Raw genomic sequence first — 15,768 nt, 5'->3', positions numbered from 1 at the left:
TGACCAGCGCCCCCCAGAAGATGGCGCCCTAGGCATCCGGGTTAACGCAAAATCATTTTAACGCCACTCCACTGTTACTAACCATGTCATACTCCAAACTTATGCTAAATTTTGGCGAGGAAAAACTGTCATGGCCATTTTCAAAAGGTTTCCTTGACCTCTGACCTCCAGATATGTGAATGAAAATGTGTTCTATGGGTACCCACGAGTCTCCCCTTTACATACATGCCCACTTTATTATAATCACATGCAGTTTGGGGCAAGTCATAGTCAAGTCAGCACACTGACACACTGACAGCCGTTGTTGCCTGTTGGGCTGCAGTTTGCCATGTTATGATTTGAGCATATTTTATGCTAAATGCAGTACCTGTGAGGGTTTCTGGACAATATCTGTCATTGTTTTGTGTTGTTAATTGATTTAAAATAATAAATATATTCATACATTTGCATAAAGCAGCACATTTGTCCACTCCCATGTTGATAAGAGTATTAAATACTTGACAAATCTCCCTTTAAGGTACATTTTGAACACATTAATGAATGTGTGATTAATTTGAAATTAATCATCATTAACTATGGACAATCGTGCGATTAATCGTGATAAAACATTTTAATTGATTGACTGCCCTACTACAAATAATAATCAGCATAATAATAAACTTTAATTCTAATTTGTTGATGAACAGTTTGACTGGGATTTTGTTTGTTTTCTTTTCAGTACTTAGAGACGATAAAAAGGAGTGGAGTGATGTACCAAAATTATGTGAACACCTTCCAGGAGAATATAAAACATGTGAAAAAATATCCGGAAAAAAAATGTCTGAAAAATCTGTGTAAAATATTTGAAAACTAAACTAGATAACATCTATTAGTAAAGAGAACTGTCTACCATTCATACATGCAGAAAAGTTATTAGTAAAATATGTGAACAAATATCTGACAAATATATGTCCAATATGAGAAAACTAAACTAAACATAAGGAAAGAGGACGTTCTACCATTCAGACAAATGTGAAAAATATCAGAAAATTATTAGTAAATTATGTGAAAAATGTCTGATAAAAATGTGTAAAATAAGTGAAAACTAAAGTAAATAACATGTATTAGTAAAGAGGACGTTGTACCATTCAGACATATAGAGTCGTCCTCTCACACATCTGACTGCAGCAGATTACTAACAGCAGGTTTCCACGACTGTGTGACTGAAGCCTGATGTATAAAGCAACATTTACTAAAGCTTTGACTCTGACAGGTAGTTTTACTGAGGACTAGAACAGAAACTCTTCAACCCTTATATATAAATATATATATATATATATATATATATATATATATACAGTAACAGTATATATTACATTTTAAAGTTACAACATCAGATCAAAAACAAAAGCACCACCAGTTTCTGCTTCATGACAAACTTTAATTTTCCAGTTGAAGCTTTAATCTCATTTCTAATGATGAATTACAGTGAACAGATGATGTGAAATAAAATCTCTTTAACACTTTACATGAATAAACAAATCAATGTTTGAACCTGCTGTTCAAATACACAGAAACTTCACATTAAAGATATAATCAATAATCTTGCTCTCTGAAGCTCTGTACGCCGCTGTTTCCTGTTAAAGGCAGTGGTGTCGGTCATCATCATCATCATCATCATCACCATCATCATCATCATCATCATCATCACCATCACCATCATCATCATCATCATCATCATCATCATCATCATCATCATCATCATCATCATCATCATCTATTTCTGTTGTCCTACAGTCACAGAGACCTTCACCGGTAAAACCTTCAGTGGGAGATAAACCCAATTGGCAATATATGGAAACATCCTCTCAGTGAAAGTGTATTTGAAGGTGTGTATGTGTGTGTTAGTATCAGGATCAGAGAACGACAGCTTTCCTTTGTTCCAGTCCAGATTCACTGTGATCCTCTGGAGCTTCTTCTGGACTACGAGATCAGTGATTGGACCTGGTGGGGAGAGCGCTTTGTATTCATCCTTATAGCACCCTATTCTCCATAATCCAGTCCGTATGTCTCCCTTCCTCTGGACAGACTCTGCTAACACACCCAGGTACCAGTATGTACTGTCTCCAACCTGGACGTCCCAGCTGTGAGTCCCTGAGTTAAAGCCCTCAGAGCCCAGGACAGAGTAGTAACCATCAATCCTCTCTGGATTATCAGGAAGCTGCTGTTTCTCTCCTCGTCTCACACTGGTCAGATCTTCAGACAGGATGAATTTTGGATCAGCAGTGTTTGGGTCCAGAATCACAGGAGTGTAGGAGACCATGTCCTTCATCTTGTTCCAGATGTTGAAGGTTAGGTTGCCCAGGTGTTTGGCCTGGTCTATCAGAGCTCCTGAGAGCAGCTGTGGATCCTCCAGCAGGGGGCGCTGCTGGACTCTTTCCACTGCAGCCTTGTAGTTGAGCAGGAATGAGACGTCTTCAGCTCTCAGCTCGTCCTCTGTGGCACTGACTGTGTCTGAAAGAGCTGCTATCTCTCTGCTCACAGCCTCCATCTTCTCCTTCATCATCTGACTCTTCTGCTCCTCTTCCTCCCTCAGTGCAGCCATCCTGGCCTCCTCTTCCTTTTCTAGAAACTGGTGAAGCTTCTTAAACTGCTCCTTAATCTGCCTCTCTGTGTGTCGGGCCTGGACCTTCATGTGTTCTGCTGTTTGATCAAACTTCACTTTAACTTGTTTAAAAACCTTTAACTTCTTCTTTAAGGGCTCCAGAGTTTCCTTAAGTTCCTTCTTGTGTTGTCGTGCAGCTTCATCGATGGGTCTGAATCTGTGGTCGGTGTGTTTTTCTGAATCTCTGCAGACGAGACACACCGGCTGCTGATGGTCCAGACAGAAGAGTTTGAGTTTCTCAGAGTGCAGACTGCAGAGAGCCTCTGAAGATCTCTGAGCTCTCTCCTGTAACAAACTCTCACACAGGTTATTTAAAGCCAAGTTAGGAGGTAGGATGTCCTTTGAATGTCTTCTTTTACAAAGTGGACACTCTTGGACGTGTTTCTCTGTCCACCAGCTCTGCAGACAGACTTTACAGAAGCTGTGGCTACATGACAGCATGACAGGATCTTTAAAGATGTCATGGCAGACAGAACAGCAGAGATCGTCCTCTAATCTGGAAGCCATTTAGTCTCTGAGTGAAGCTGAAAACACAGCAGGCAGACGGCTCAGCCACTTCCTGTTCCCTGAAAGTTACTTTCACTTTGAGACTTTATTCTTGTAAAACTCTGGTTCAGTTTGTGGATTCAGCAGCTGGTTGAAGTGGTAGTATTCCAGTATTCCCAGTATTCCCTCCTGTAGATGTCCTCTCTCAGTGGAAGTGGTGGTTTTGGTCTGAAGGTGAATCTTATCGTCCGTCTCTCAGTGTGTGTGTGTGTGTGTGTGTGTGTGTGTGTGTCTTCTCAGTGAGGCAGAATAACAACCTGTTTCCTGGTTTGTCTCAGGTATATTAAATGAACCCCTTTAACCCCGTGGAGTTCTGACTCATGCTCAGTGTGACTGGAGCTGTGATGTTGGAGGGTTGCAGCAGAGGGTGCTAGAAATAAATGGATGGTTCCCACTCAGGTCTTTGGGTGGACTCGGACTGACTGAACGTTTTGGGTATGATTTCTATTTTTCAAATACTATGGTCTTTTATTAAAGATCTTTAAATAATTGCAGAGTTGTAATTCTCACCCGTAAAGTAGACTAGTATGACACCCTGCTTTTATTTGACACAACATGTTTTTGTCTTAACCCTCTGAGACCCGACCAACTTTACTGTCTTTCAGTTTTAAAGCTAGAGTGAAGATCCTGGTATCATATGAAACTATAAAAACTAATGAATCCATCAGTACCAACCATGTCATACTAGCTTGTCATGAAGGAGGATAAATAACGCTCCAAACTTACGCTAAAGTTTGGCAAGGAAAAACTGGCATGGCCATTTTCTAAGGGGTTCCTTGACCTCTGACCTCCAGATATGTGAATTAAAATGGGTTCTATGGGTACCCACGAGTCTCCCCTTTACAGACATGCCCACTTTATGATAATCACATGCAGTTTGGGGCAAGTCATAGTCAAGTCAGCACACTGACACACTGACAGCTGTTGTTGTCTGTTGGGCTGCAGTTTGCCATGTTATGATTTGAGCATATTTTTTTATGCTAAATGCAGTACCTGTGAGGGTTTCTGGACAATATTTGTCATTGTTTTGTGTTGTTAATTGATTTAAAATAATAAATATATTCATATATTTGCATAAAGCCGCACATTTGTCCACTCCCATGTTGATAAGAGTATTAAATACTTGACAAATCTCCCTTTAAGGTACATTTTGAACACATTAATGAATGTGTGATTAATTTGAAATTAATCATCATTAACTTTGGACAATCGTGCGATTAATCGTGATAAAACATTTTAATTGATTGACTGCCCTACTACAAATAATAATCAGCATAATAATAAACTTTAATTCTAATTTGTTGATGAACAGTTTTACTAGGATTTTGTTTGTTTTCTTTTCAGTACTTAGAGACGATAAAAAGGAGTGGAGTGATGTAACAAAATTATGTGAACACCTTCCAGGAGAATATAAAACATGTGAAAAAAAAATGTCTGAAAAATGATTAATAAAATATGTGAAAAATGTCTGATAAAATGTGTAAAATAAGTGAAAACTAAAGTAAATAACATTTATTAGTAAAGAGGACGTTGTACTATTCAGACATATAGAGTCGTCCTCTCACACATCTGACTGCAGCAGATTACTAACAGCAGGTTTCCACGACTGTGTGACTGAAGCCTGATGTATAAAGCAACATTTACTAAAGCTTTGACTCTGACAGGTAGTTTTACTGAGGACTAGAACAGAAACTCTTCAGCCCTTATATATATATATATATATATATATATATATATATATATATATATATAAAGTATTACATTTTAAAGTTACAACCTCAGATCAAAAACAAAAGCACCACCAGTTTCTGCTTCACGAGTCACTTTAATTTTCCAGTTGAAGCTTTAATCTCATTTCTAATGAAGAATTACAGTGAACAGATGATGTGAAATAAAATCTCTTTAACACTTTACATGAATAAACAAATCAATGTTTGAACCTGCTGTTCAAATACACAGAAACTTCACATTAAAGATATAATCAATAATCTTGCTCTCTGAAGCTCTGTACGCCGCTGTTTCCTGTTAAAGGCAGTGGTGTCGGTCATCATCATCATCATCATCATCATCATCATCATCACCATCATCATCATCATCATCATCATCATCATCATCATCTATTTCTGTTGTCCTACAGTCACAGAGACCTTCACCGGTAAAACCTCCAGTAGGAGATTATCCCAATTGTTAATGAATGGAAACATCCTCTCAGTGAAAGTGTGTGTGAAGGTGTGTATGTGTGTGTTAGTATCAGGATCAGAGAACGACAGCTTTCCTTTGTTCCAGTCCAGATTCACTCTGATCCTCTGGAACTTCTTCTGCACTACGAGATCAGTGAATAGACCTGATGGGGAGAATGCTATGTATTTACCATAATAGAACCGTATTCTCCATAATCCAGACTCTATGTCTCCCTTCCTCTGGGCAGACTCTGCTAACACACCCAGTCCCCAGTCTGTACAGTCTCCAACCTGGACGTCCCAGCTGTGAGTCCCTGAGTTAAAGCCCTCAGAGCCCAGGACAGAGGAGTAACTATAAATCCTCTCTGGATTATCAGGAAGCTGCTGTTCCTCTTCTCGTCTCACACTGGTCAGATCTTCAGACAGGATGAATTTTGGATCAGCAGTGTTTGGGTCCAGAATCACAGGAGTGTAGGAGACCATGTCCTTCATCTTGTTCCAGATGTTGAAGGTCAGGTTGCCCAGATGTTTGGCCTGGTCTATCAGAGCTCCTGAGAGCAGCTGTGGATCCTCCAGCAGGGGGCGCTGCTGGACTCTTTCCACTGCAGCCTTGTAGTTGAGCAGGAATGAGACGTCTTCAGCTCTCAGCTCGTCCTCTGTGGCTCTGACTGTGTCTGAAAGAGCTGCTATCTCTCTGCTCACAGCCTCCATCTTCTCCTTCATCATCTGACTCTTCTGCTCCTCTTCCTCCCTCAGTGCAGCCATCCTGGCCTCCTCTTCCTCTTCTAGAAACTGGTGAAGCTTCTTAAACTGCTCCTTAATCTGCCTCTCTGTGTGTCGGGCCTGGACCTTCATGTGTTCTGCTGTTTGATCAAACTTCACTTTAACTTCTTCAAAAACCTTTAACTTCTTCTTTAAGGGCTCCAGAGTTTCCTGAAGTTCCTTCTTGTGTTGTCGTGCAGCTTCATCGATGGGTCTGATTCTGTGGTTGGAGTGTTTTTCTGAATCTCTGCAGACGAGACACACCGGCTGCTGATGGTCCAGACAGAAGAGTTTGAGTTTCTCAGAGTGCAGACTGCAGAGAGTCTCTGAAGATCTCTGAGCTCTCTCCTGTAAGAAACTCTCACACACGTTCTTTAAAGCCAAGTTAGGATGTAGGAAGCCCTTTGAATGTCTTCTCTTACAAAGTGGACACTCTTGGACGTGTTTCTCTGTCCACCAGCTCTGCAGACAGACTTTACAGAAGCTGTGGCTACATGACAGCATGACAGGATCTTTAAAGATGTCGTGGCAGACAGAACAGCAGAGATCGTCCTCTAATCTGGAAGCCATTTAGTCTCTGAGTGAAGCTGAAAACACAGCAGGCAGACGGCTCAGCCACTCCCTGTTCCCTGAAAGTTACTTTGAGTCTTTGTTCTTGTAAAACTCTGGTTCAGTTTGTGGATTCAGCAGCTGGTTGAAGTGGTAGTATTCCAGTATTCCCTCCTGTAGATGTCCTCTCTCAGTGGAAGTGGTGGTTTTGGTCTGAAGGTGAATCTTATCGTCCGTCTCTCAGTGTGTGTGTGTGTGTGTGTGTGTGTGTGTGTGTGTGTGTGTGTGTGTGTGTGTGTGTGTGTGTGTCGTCTCAGTAAAGCAGAATAACAACCTGTTTCCTGGTTTGTCTCAGGTATATTAAATGAAGCCCTTTGACCTCGTGGAGTTCTGACTCATGCTCAGTTTGACTGGAGCTGTGATGTTGGAGGGCTACAGCAGAGGGTGCTAGAAATAAAGGGATGGTTCCCACTCAGGTGCTCTTTGGGTGGACTCGGACTGACGGAACTTTTTGGGTATGATTTCTATTTTTTCAAATACTATGGTCTTTTATTAAAGATCTTTAAATAATTGCAGAGTTGTAATTCTCATCCATAAAGTAGGCTAGTATGACACCCTGCCTTTATTTGACACATGTTTTTGTCTTAACCCTCTGAGACCCGACCAACTTTACTGTCTTTCAGTTTTAAAGTTAGAGTGAAGATCCTGGTATCATATGAAACTAGAAAACCTAATGAATCCATCAGTACCAACCATGTCATACTAGCTTGTCATGAAGGAGGATAAATAACGCTCCAAACTTACGCTGAATGAAAATGGGTTCTATGGGTACCCACGAGTCTCCCCTTTACACACATGCCCACTTTATGATAATCACATGCAGTTTGGGGCAAGTCATAGTCAAGTCAGCACACTGACACACTGTCAGCTGTTGTTGTCTGTTGGGCTGCAGTTTGCCATGTTATGATTTGAGCATATTTTTTATGCTGGATGCAGTACCTGTGAGGGTTTCTGGACAATATTTGTATTTGTTTTATGTTAATTGATTTACAATAATAAATATATACATACATTTGCATAAAGCAGCATATTTGCCCACTCCCATGTTGATAAGAGTATTAAATTCTTGACAAATCTCCCTTTAAGGTACATTTTGAACAGATAAAAAACTTGCCATTAATCGCGATTAAACATTTTAATTGATTGACAGCTCTAATATATATACTGTATTCACATACATACATACTGTATAACATAACACTGGGAGTTGGGTAATTTTCAATAAGGAGTACTTTTGCTTTTGATACTCTAAAGTACATGTTGATACAAATACTTATGTAGCCTACTTGAATACGATTTTGAATGCAGCACTTTTACTTGTAATGGACTATATTTATATTGTGGTATTACTACTTTTACTTGAGGAAAATATCTCACAAGAGTTATTGTAAACAAGTCTCGGTAAAAGAAAAGTTACACACTGTGGTCTTATTCAACTGATACTGGATTTATTGGTTTAAATGGTGAGATGAGCGAGAGCAGGCCAGAGCCAATCACAGTGAAGCAACCAGAGCAGGAAACTACCAACTACACTGGATCCATACTGGTGTTTTAACGGGTAAAACAACACTGTAGTTCTGCATAGATCAGTGATGTCACAGCAGGTGTTGAACTTAAAGGTGCACCGTGGAGTTTTGTAGTAAACAAATGTTTACGTTTAGTGTTATCACCAAAACACTGGAGTGCATGTCCTTTGTGCAGATTTAAAGTATTTTAAATCCTGCATGTTTACTAGCTTCTTCTTCCCTGCCTTTTTTGGTGCATTGCTGCATATCTTGGCGTGTAACGGCCACCTGTAGATCAGCACGAGATAAAGAAAACATGGACCCACAACTCCATGAGGAGGTTTAAAACTCCACAGGGAAATTTAAAGTTGTTTAAATGACTTTACTCCCTCAAATTATCACCTTCCCTCCGTTTGTCATCCACACTTTTATACTTTGATTTTAATCTTCAGGCTTTAAATCATACCAGATATAATGTTAACTCAAGGTGGACTTACTAGCTTCTTCCAGGAGCTTTCAACTACATCTCAGTGAATGGATTGTGCTCAGTTGTCATGACGTGTTTGAAGGCTTTGGAAAAAAAGCTAGGAAGTGAACCTTAAAAAACATTTCAAAGTACAAATGATCGTTTATGATTTTATATTGTTTTGTCTGCAACTATTTATGCTACCATTTGTTAAATACAGGTTAATGAGAAATATCGATTTGGAGGAAGAAATTATGCAAATTACTAAATTTAGTCAACAATTTCTCAAAAAAGTCTTCTATATTTCTGATTTTCATACTAAATATATTGATAATCCAGGGTTAAAACACCTGCTGTGATAGCACTGATTGTAACTTTAAGAGTGGATTTAACCTTTAAAACGTACAGTTTCCTGCTCAGGTCACACATCCGATTTATTGTGTTAGATTCTGTAAAAAACAGAGAAACAAAAACTTCTTTCTTTACAAGAGAAAACGCAGCCACCCAGCCAAAAATAATATTTATATCTCTATGTGCTGTAAATGAGTGAATAATATTCTTTTAAACTATGTATGTTTGGAAAGCAAGAAGACTGATCTGCAGTCAGTGTTTAACCCCTCCTTTATCGTTTTATTGAGAACATTTAAATAACATCAGAGCTAAATGTGGTACAGTTGGATGCCGGTGGGTTGGATGAAGGTTTGGACGCAGACACACACACACAGCTTCCTGTTTCCTCCTCTCGTTATTTACACTGAAGGTGAGACTGCGACAGCGGCGGCAGCAGGGGATCAGAAGTTGATGGCTTTGCCGAAGGAGGCGGCCAGGTTTGCTTCTCTGAAGGCCTCCGACACCGTCTGCAGGAGGAGGAGGAGGAGGAGGAGGAGGAGGAGGAGGAGGAGGAGGAGGAAGAGGAGGAGGAGGAGGATGGACAGAAGGTGGATGAAGAGAGGAAAGGAAAGGATGAAGCAACGGAAGAGTTTGAGATTTAATTTCAGTCTGGTTGTGTTTTAACTGTTAATATTTAAATTTTTGTCTGGACCGCAGAGGGCCAGCCCTACATACGCAAAAGTCTGAGTGATGAAGACACACGATTGGTTGGCCGAGTGTTAGAGTTTCCTCATTGGCCGTTGCTCTTTCAAAATGAAAAGGTGGGGAACAGTCCTTTATGCAAATGAGCCCGTCCGGCGCGACGCGTCCGGCTCACGAAACCAAGCTGTGAAACTAGGCAATCTAGTTCTAAAATGAAACCAGATTCAGCAATAGCATCGCCTCTCTCTTAAAATGTTTTCAGAAGTAGATTTTGGTGGATTGTTTGGACGGAATAACAGAAGGTTTACGAGCAGCGAGCAAAAAAACAGGGACCAATCAGGTGCATTCAACGAGAGGGCACGTCACCGCTTGAACAGCCAGTTGAGCGGAGCAGCGCGTCCTCTAGTGTCCTCACCGGACCTGGTGGACATGTACTGCTGGATTTAACATTACAGACATGACCAACGACTATTAGTGGAACAATTTAGCCACAAATTCACAGACTGACTGTACACGGTCCAGACGTATACTCGGTTTGGAGCCAGTCTTGATTTACCACTTTTCAGCAGAATATGAGCCTTTATGTGCCGCTCCCCTACTTATTACAGTCCTGCAAGAGCCACAGATACCAGATTACTTTCTTCTGTCTGTCAAGATGTAATGAGAATTTCAACAAATATAACAAAAAAAGCTTTTTAAGAAGATTACCAACCCTAGCTTTAAGAGCCTCTTCTACTCTCTGTGTCAGTGTGCAGCATTTCTTTGTGTGTGTGTGTGTGTGTGTGTGTGTGTGTGTGTGTGTGTGTGTGTGTGTGTGTGTGTGTGTGTTGCAGTGGGACATACAGGATGGGCGTGGCAGACTCTGGCGATGTCCTCACAGGAAGCGCCGTACTCCATGGCCAAAGCAGCTTCATTGATCATCTCTCCTGCCCCCTGCAGGGAAACAACATGTTAATGGAACCGTCTGAATCTCTCTTCTCAAGAACACATTTTATTTTGAAGAACACATTTCATAGCAGTGCGTCTCCAGTGATGTTTATAGGTCAGCCCAACACTTTTATCCACAGTGAAACATGTCAGAAGATGTTAAAAGGATTGCCAGAAAAGCTAAATCAAGTTATAGTGATTATATTGCTAACATGCTACCAGTTTGCACATTATACTAACATGCTAGCAGGGCAAACGCAGTACTAATTTAGCCTGTTAGCTAACTGTGTTCATTTAATGTTACACCAACCCGCTAAATGTCAGCATGTTGCTGTGCTAGCTGTGAGCATGTTAGGACGCTAAACATTCTTACATTAACAACCAATAATGTTTAAGATGCACGTTAAGACAAGTTAACATGCTAACATTTAGCTCAAAGTGAAGCTATGAGACGTCCTAAAGGGGCCACCGTACAGAGGATAAACCCTTGATTGATTTAATTAACATGACTTTTCCTCTAGCGCCACCTTCAGTACAAACATGTTCAAACCTACTAGTGCTAAGAAACTAAGAACAGAACGTCGTCTTTCTGATTTGTTTCCAGGTGTGTAATGAGCGTTATATTTGTTGCACATTTTGACACGTCAAAGCAGGAAAACAGGTGTTTTAATTCATAGCATTAATGAAGGCTCTGTTCCATTTAGGTGGCAAGTTCAGGGTTTGATGTTGTGCATGTTGCCTCAGTGTTCACAAGCATGAGTTCTGCCCTGAAACTTAGCTCCACGCTGTTAGCAACATGTGCTGAGTTTAACACGGAGCTGGAAAACCCGCCTGCAGGTTCCCGGTCAACAGTAACGGAGAGAGAGAGAGCGAGAGCGAGAGCGAGAGCGAGAGCGAGAGCGAGAGCGAGAGCGAGAGCGAGAGAGAGTTAGTTGTGTTTAAGGCTGCATTCACACCAAATCAGGTGTTGCGACGAAATACAGTCCTCCCATTCATTTGAATGTGGGTAGTGCGTTTAGGCAACCCGACGTCACACTGTGGTGGTCAATTACGTAACCGGCGATCCGAACTGCACAACCCAGTCGTGATGAAACAAAGACATAAATGGCCGTGTAGTTGCTTGGCGTGAAATGGGCCATTTAAGTGACACTCCCACAACGCCGCACAACCCTGATTTGGAGTGAAACCTAATGCATATTTATATATTTTTTATTATTCTGTACATTTAGTATTTTCATTTTCACATCATAAGAGCTGCTTTTCAGTTTTATAACGTGTTGTGACCTGTTGCTTTCTGGGAAAGTGTTTGAAATGTTCCAAACCGAGACTTCTGTTTACCGTTACACCTCTACACGGGACGGAGCCGTTGTTAATGTTAGTAGCTCCACCTGTGCTTTTCCTGCTGCTTATTTGGCTGGTTGATGGTTTTCAAGGAATCACACACAGGTGATTTCACTTTGACTGATTTAGACCGCTTCATGGTCTCACTCTTGTTGCACCTTCATCATCATTACTACATGGAGTTTAACTTGAGATGACAGCTGGTCCTCTGTTAGTGATTACATTATATTCACAGTTGGTCATGTGAGTGATGTTTGGGGTGAAAGCTCTTACAGTTCCGACAATGTGAGCTCCCAGCATCCTGTCCGTCTCCTTGTGGCTCAGGATCTTCACCATGCCGTCAGTGTCGGCGTTGGTCTTGGCTCGGCTGTTGGCTGCGAAGGGGAACTTGCCGACTTTGTACGGGACGCCCTGAGGAGGAGGAGGAGGAAGTAGAGGAGGAAGAGGACTGTAAAAACACTGCTGAACTCTCGGCACCGAAAAACCACACAAAGATTCATTTATCAGTTATTATAGGCCTCATCCACATGTGTTTTTGTCTGTTTTAGTTTGGACTGTCTGTCATCGTTTCTGTGCTTCACATTGCAATTATTCTTTGGTTTCTATCATTGTTCGATGTTTTATTTGTGTGTGAAGCATTTTGTAACGGTGTGTTTTAAAAAGTGCTTAAAAATAAAGCATTACTTACTAACTTATCCTAACAGCTTTAAATATTGTCCAATTCTGCTTGTGATGAAGCTGCAGAGAATTTATGCTCGTTTCTGCAGCCCCCAAGTGGCCAATAACAATCAGTCATTGCAGGTTTAAATTAATTAAAATTGGATATGTTGTGTACAGTGTTGTTTGGAGACGCCTCCTGTATTTTACACATTGGTTTTATCTCATTTGCAGGTAGCTGTATTATTCTCCTCCTCTGGCTGCTTCTACAATGTGCACGTTTTCCATATATATCTAAATGAATCACCACCACCCTTCTCTTCATCATCAATCCCCCGACTCTCACCTCCTCTTTGAGCTGCTCCTCTGTCTTGCCCACCCAGGCCACCTCGGGGTGTGTGTAGATGACGGAGGGAACACAGTTGTAGTCGATGTGCACGGCGCCGCCGGCCATGCCCTCCACGCAGATGATGCCCTCGTCCTCGGCCTTGTGGGCCAACATCGGCCCAGCGACCACGTCACCGATGGCATGAATGCTGAGGAGGGGAGGACCAAAGTTTCAGGAGTTTGTCACACTTCAGCAGCTTCTATTCAGCTCATTATTAATTATTACATCCGCCAAGGAGGTTATGTTTTCTGGTTGGTTTGTTTATTTGTCAGCAGGATAACGGAAAAACTACTGGCCCCATTTTATTCTTTTGAAACTTGACAGAAGGGTGTAGCATGGACAAAGGAAGAACCCATTAAACCCCGCTTCAACAAGTGTTACTTCCTGTTTTTGGTTAAAGTTCTTTCTCAATCAGAAAATGGGGGCGTTGGTCACCTTCATGTGTTCTGCTGTTTGATCAAACTTCACTTTTACTTCTTCAAAAACCTTTAACTTCTCTTTTAAGGGCTCCAGAGTTTCCTGAAGTTCCTTCTTGTGTTGTCGTGCAGCTTCATCGATGGGTCTGATTATGTGGTTGGTGTGTTTTTCTGAATCTCTGCAGACGAGACACACCGGCTGCTGATGGTCCAGACAGAAGAGTGCGACTTTCTCAGAGTGCAGACTGCAGAGAGCCTCTGAAGATCTCTGAGCTCTCTCCTGTAAGAAACTCTCACACAGCATTTTGTCTCCGAGTGAAGCTGAAAACACAGCAGGCAGACGGCTCAGCCACTCCCTGTTATCTGAAAGTTACTTTGAGTCTTTGTTCTTGTAAAACTCTGGTTCAGTTTGTGGATTCAGCAGCTGGTTGAAGTGGTAGTATTCCAGTATTCCCAGTATTCCCTCCTGTAGATGTCCTCTGTGTGGTGAAGTGGTGGTTTTGGTCTGAAGGTGAATCTTATCGTCCGTCTCTCAGTGTGTGTGTGTGTGTGTGTGTGTGTGTGTGTGTGTGTGTGTGTGTGTGTGTGTGTGTGTGTGTGTGTGTCGTCGTCTCAGTGAGGCAGAATAACAACCTGTTTCCTGGTTTGTCTCAGGTATATTAAATGAAGCCCTTCAACCCCGTGGAGTTCTGACTCATGCTCAGTGTGACTGGAGCTGTGATGTTGGAGGGTTACAGCAGAGGGCGCTAGAAATAAAGGGATGGTTCCCACTCAGGTGCTCTTTGGGTGGACTCGGACTGACTGAACGTTTTGGGTATGATTTCCGTTTTTCAAATACTATGGTCTTTTATCAAAGATCTTTAAATAATTGCAGAGTTGTAATTCTCACCCATAAAGTAGGCTAGTATGACACCCTGCCTTTATTTGACACAACATGCTTTTGTATTAACCCTCTGAGACCCGACCAAGTTTACAGTCTTTCAGTTTTAAAGCTAGAGTGAAGATCCTGGTATCATATGAAACTATAAAACCTAATGAATCCATCGGTACCAACCATGTCATACTAGCTTGTCATGAAGGAGGATAAATAACGCTCCAAACTAACGCTGAAGTTTGGCGAGGAAAAACTGTCATGTCCATTTTCAAAGGGGTCCCTTGACCTCTGACCTCCAGATATGTGAATGAAAATGGGTTCTATGGGTACCCACGAGTCTCCCCTTTACAGACATGCCCACTTTATGATAATCACATGCAGTTTGGGGCAAGTCACAGTCAAGTCAGCACACTGACACACTGACAGCTGTTGTTGTCTGTTGGGCTGCAGTTTACCATGTTATGATTTGAGCATATTTGTTATGCTAAATGCAGTACCTGTGAGGGTTTCTGGACAATATCTGTCATTGTTTTGTGTTGTTAATTGATTTAAAATAATAAATATATTCATACATTTGCATAAAGCAGCACATTTGTCCACTCCCATGTTGAGTATTAAATACTTGACAAATCTCCCTTTAAGGTACATTTTGAACACATTAATGAATGTGTGATTAATTTGAAATTAATCATCATTAACTTTGGACAATCATGCGATTAATCGTGATAAAACATTTTAATCGATTGACTGCCCTACTACAAATAATAATCAGCATAATAATAAACTTTAATTCGAATTTGTTGATGAACAGTTTGACTGGGATTTTGTTTGTTTTCTTTTCAGTACTTAGAGACGATAAAAAGGAGTGGAGTGATGTAACAAAATTATGTGAACACCTTCCAGGAGAATATAAAACATGTGAACAAATATCCGGAATTTTTTTTTCTGAAAAATGATTAATAAAATATGTGTAAAATATTTGAAAACTAAACTAGATAACATCTATTAGTAAAGAGAACTGTCTACCATTCATACATACAGATAATTATTTGTAAAATATTTGAACAAATATCATAAAAAAATGTCTGAAAAGTTATTAGTAAAATATGTGAACAAATATCTGACAAATATGTGTAAAATAAGTGAAAACTAAAGTAAATAACATGTATTAGTAAAGAGGACGTTGTACCATTCAGACATATAGAGTCGTCCTCTCACACATCTGACTGCAGCAGATTACTAACAGCAGGTTTCCACGACTGTGTGACTGAAGCCTGATGTATAAAGCAACATTTACTAAAGCTTTGACTCTGACAGGTAGTTTTACTGAGGACTAGAACAGAAACTCTTCAGCACTTATGTATATATATATATATATATATACAGTATATATTACATTTTAAAGTTACAACATCAGATCA

General features: G+C 40.8%; 3 protein-coding genes across 3 annotated transcripts in view; all 3 read right to left on the bottom strand.

Annotated features, from left to right (window-relative positions):
* Nucleotides 1–1,399: 1,399 nt before the first annotated feature.
* LOC141766526 (nuclear factor 7, brain-like) lies at nucleotides 1,400–3,476 on the bottom strand. The gene has a single exon (XM_074633444.1). It carries the CDS (start codon nucleotides 3,149–3,151, stop codon nucleotides 1,757–1,759), a length of 1,395 nt encoding a protein of 464 aa, XP_074489545.1. The 5' UTR covers nucleotides 3,152–3,476; the 3' UTR covers nucleotides 1,400–1,756.
* Nucleotides 3,477–4,995: 1,519 nt separating this feature from the next.
* Nucleotides 4,996–14,114, bottom strand: LOC141766524 (E3 ubiquitin-protein ligase TRIM39-like). The gene is made up of 2 exons (XM_074633441.1): nucleotides 13,848–14,114; nucleotides 4,996–6,779 (listed from the first exon to the last, which is right to left on the bottom strand). Exon 2 carries the CDS (start codon nucleotides 6,700–6,702, stop codon nucleotides 5,308–5,310), a length of 1,395 nt encoding a protein of 464 aa, XP_074489542.1. The 5' UTR covers nucleotides 6,703–6,779; nucleotides 13,848–14,114; the 3' UTR covers nucleotides 4,996–5,307.
* Nucleotides 8,168–15,768, bottom strand: part of dld (deltaD) — a 25,514-nt gene continuing 17,913 nt past the window's right edge. Inside the window, exons 11-14 of the mRNA XM_074633437.1 lie at nucleotides 13,016–13,205; nucleotides 12,286–12,423; nucleotides 10,588–10,677; nucleotides 8,168–9,569 (exon numbers count right to left, since the gene is read on the bottom strand). Coding sequence (XP_074489538.1) covers nucleotides 9,504–9,569; nucleotides 10,588–10,677; nucleotides 12,286–12,423; nucleotides 13,016–13,205 — 484 coding nt within the window. The 3' untranslated portion in view covers nucleotides 8,168–9,503. The remainder of the gene's footprint in view (nucleotides 9,570–10,587; nucleotides 10,678–12,285; nucleotides 12,424–13,015; nucleotides 13,206–15,768) is intronic.

The sequence above is a fragment of the Sebastes fasciatus genome, chromosome 4 (assembly GCF_043250625.1).
Source record: "Sebastes fasciatus isolate fSebFas1 chromosome 4, fSebFas1.pri, whole genome shotgun sequence".
In the NCBI taxonomy this organism is placed as follows: Eukaryota; Metazoa; Chordata; class Actinopteri; order Perciformes; family Sebastidae; genus Sebastes; species Sebastes fasciatus.
Note: the sequence above shows the minus strand (reverse complement) of the source record. Positions and strands in the feature narration are given on the sequence as shown.

Bases quoted from the DNA above. Each gene is read 5' to 3' on its own strand.
- LOC141766524 (XM_074633441.1), bottom strand. From the start codon at position 6,702: ATGGCTTCCAGATTAGAGGACGATCTCTGCTGTTCTGTCTGCCACGAC.
- LOC141766526 (XM_074633444.1), bottom strand. From the start codon at position 3,151: ATGGCTTCCAGATTAGAGGACGATCTCTGCTGTTCTGTCTGCCATGAC.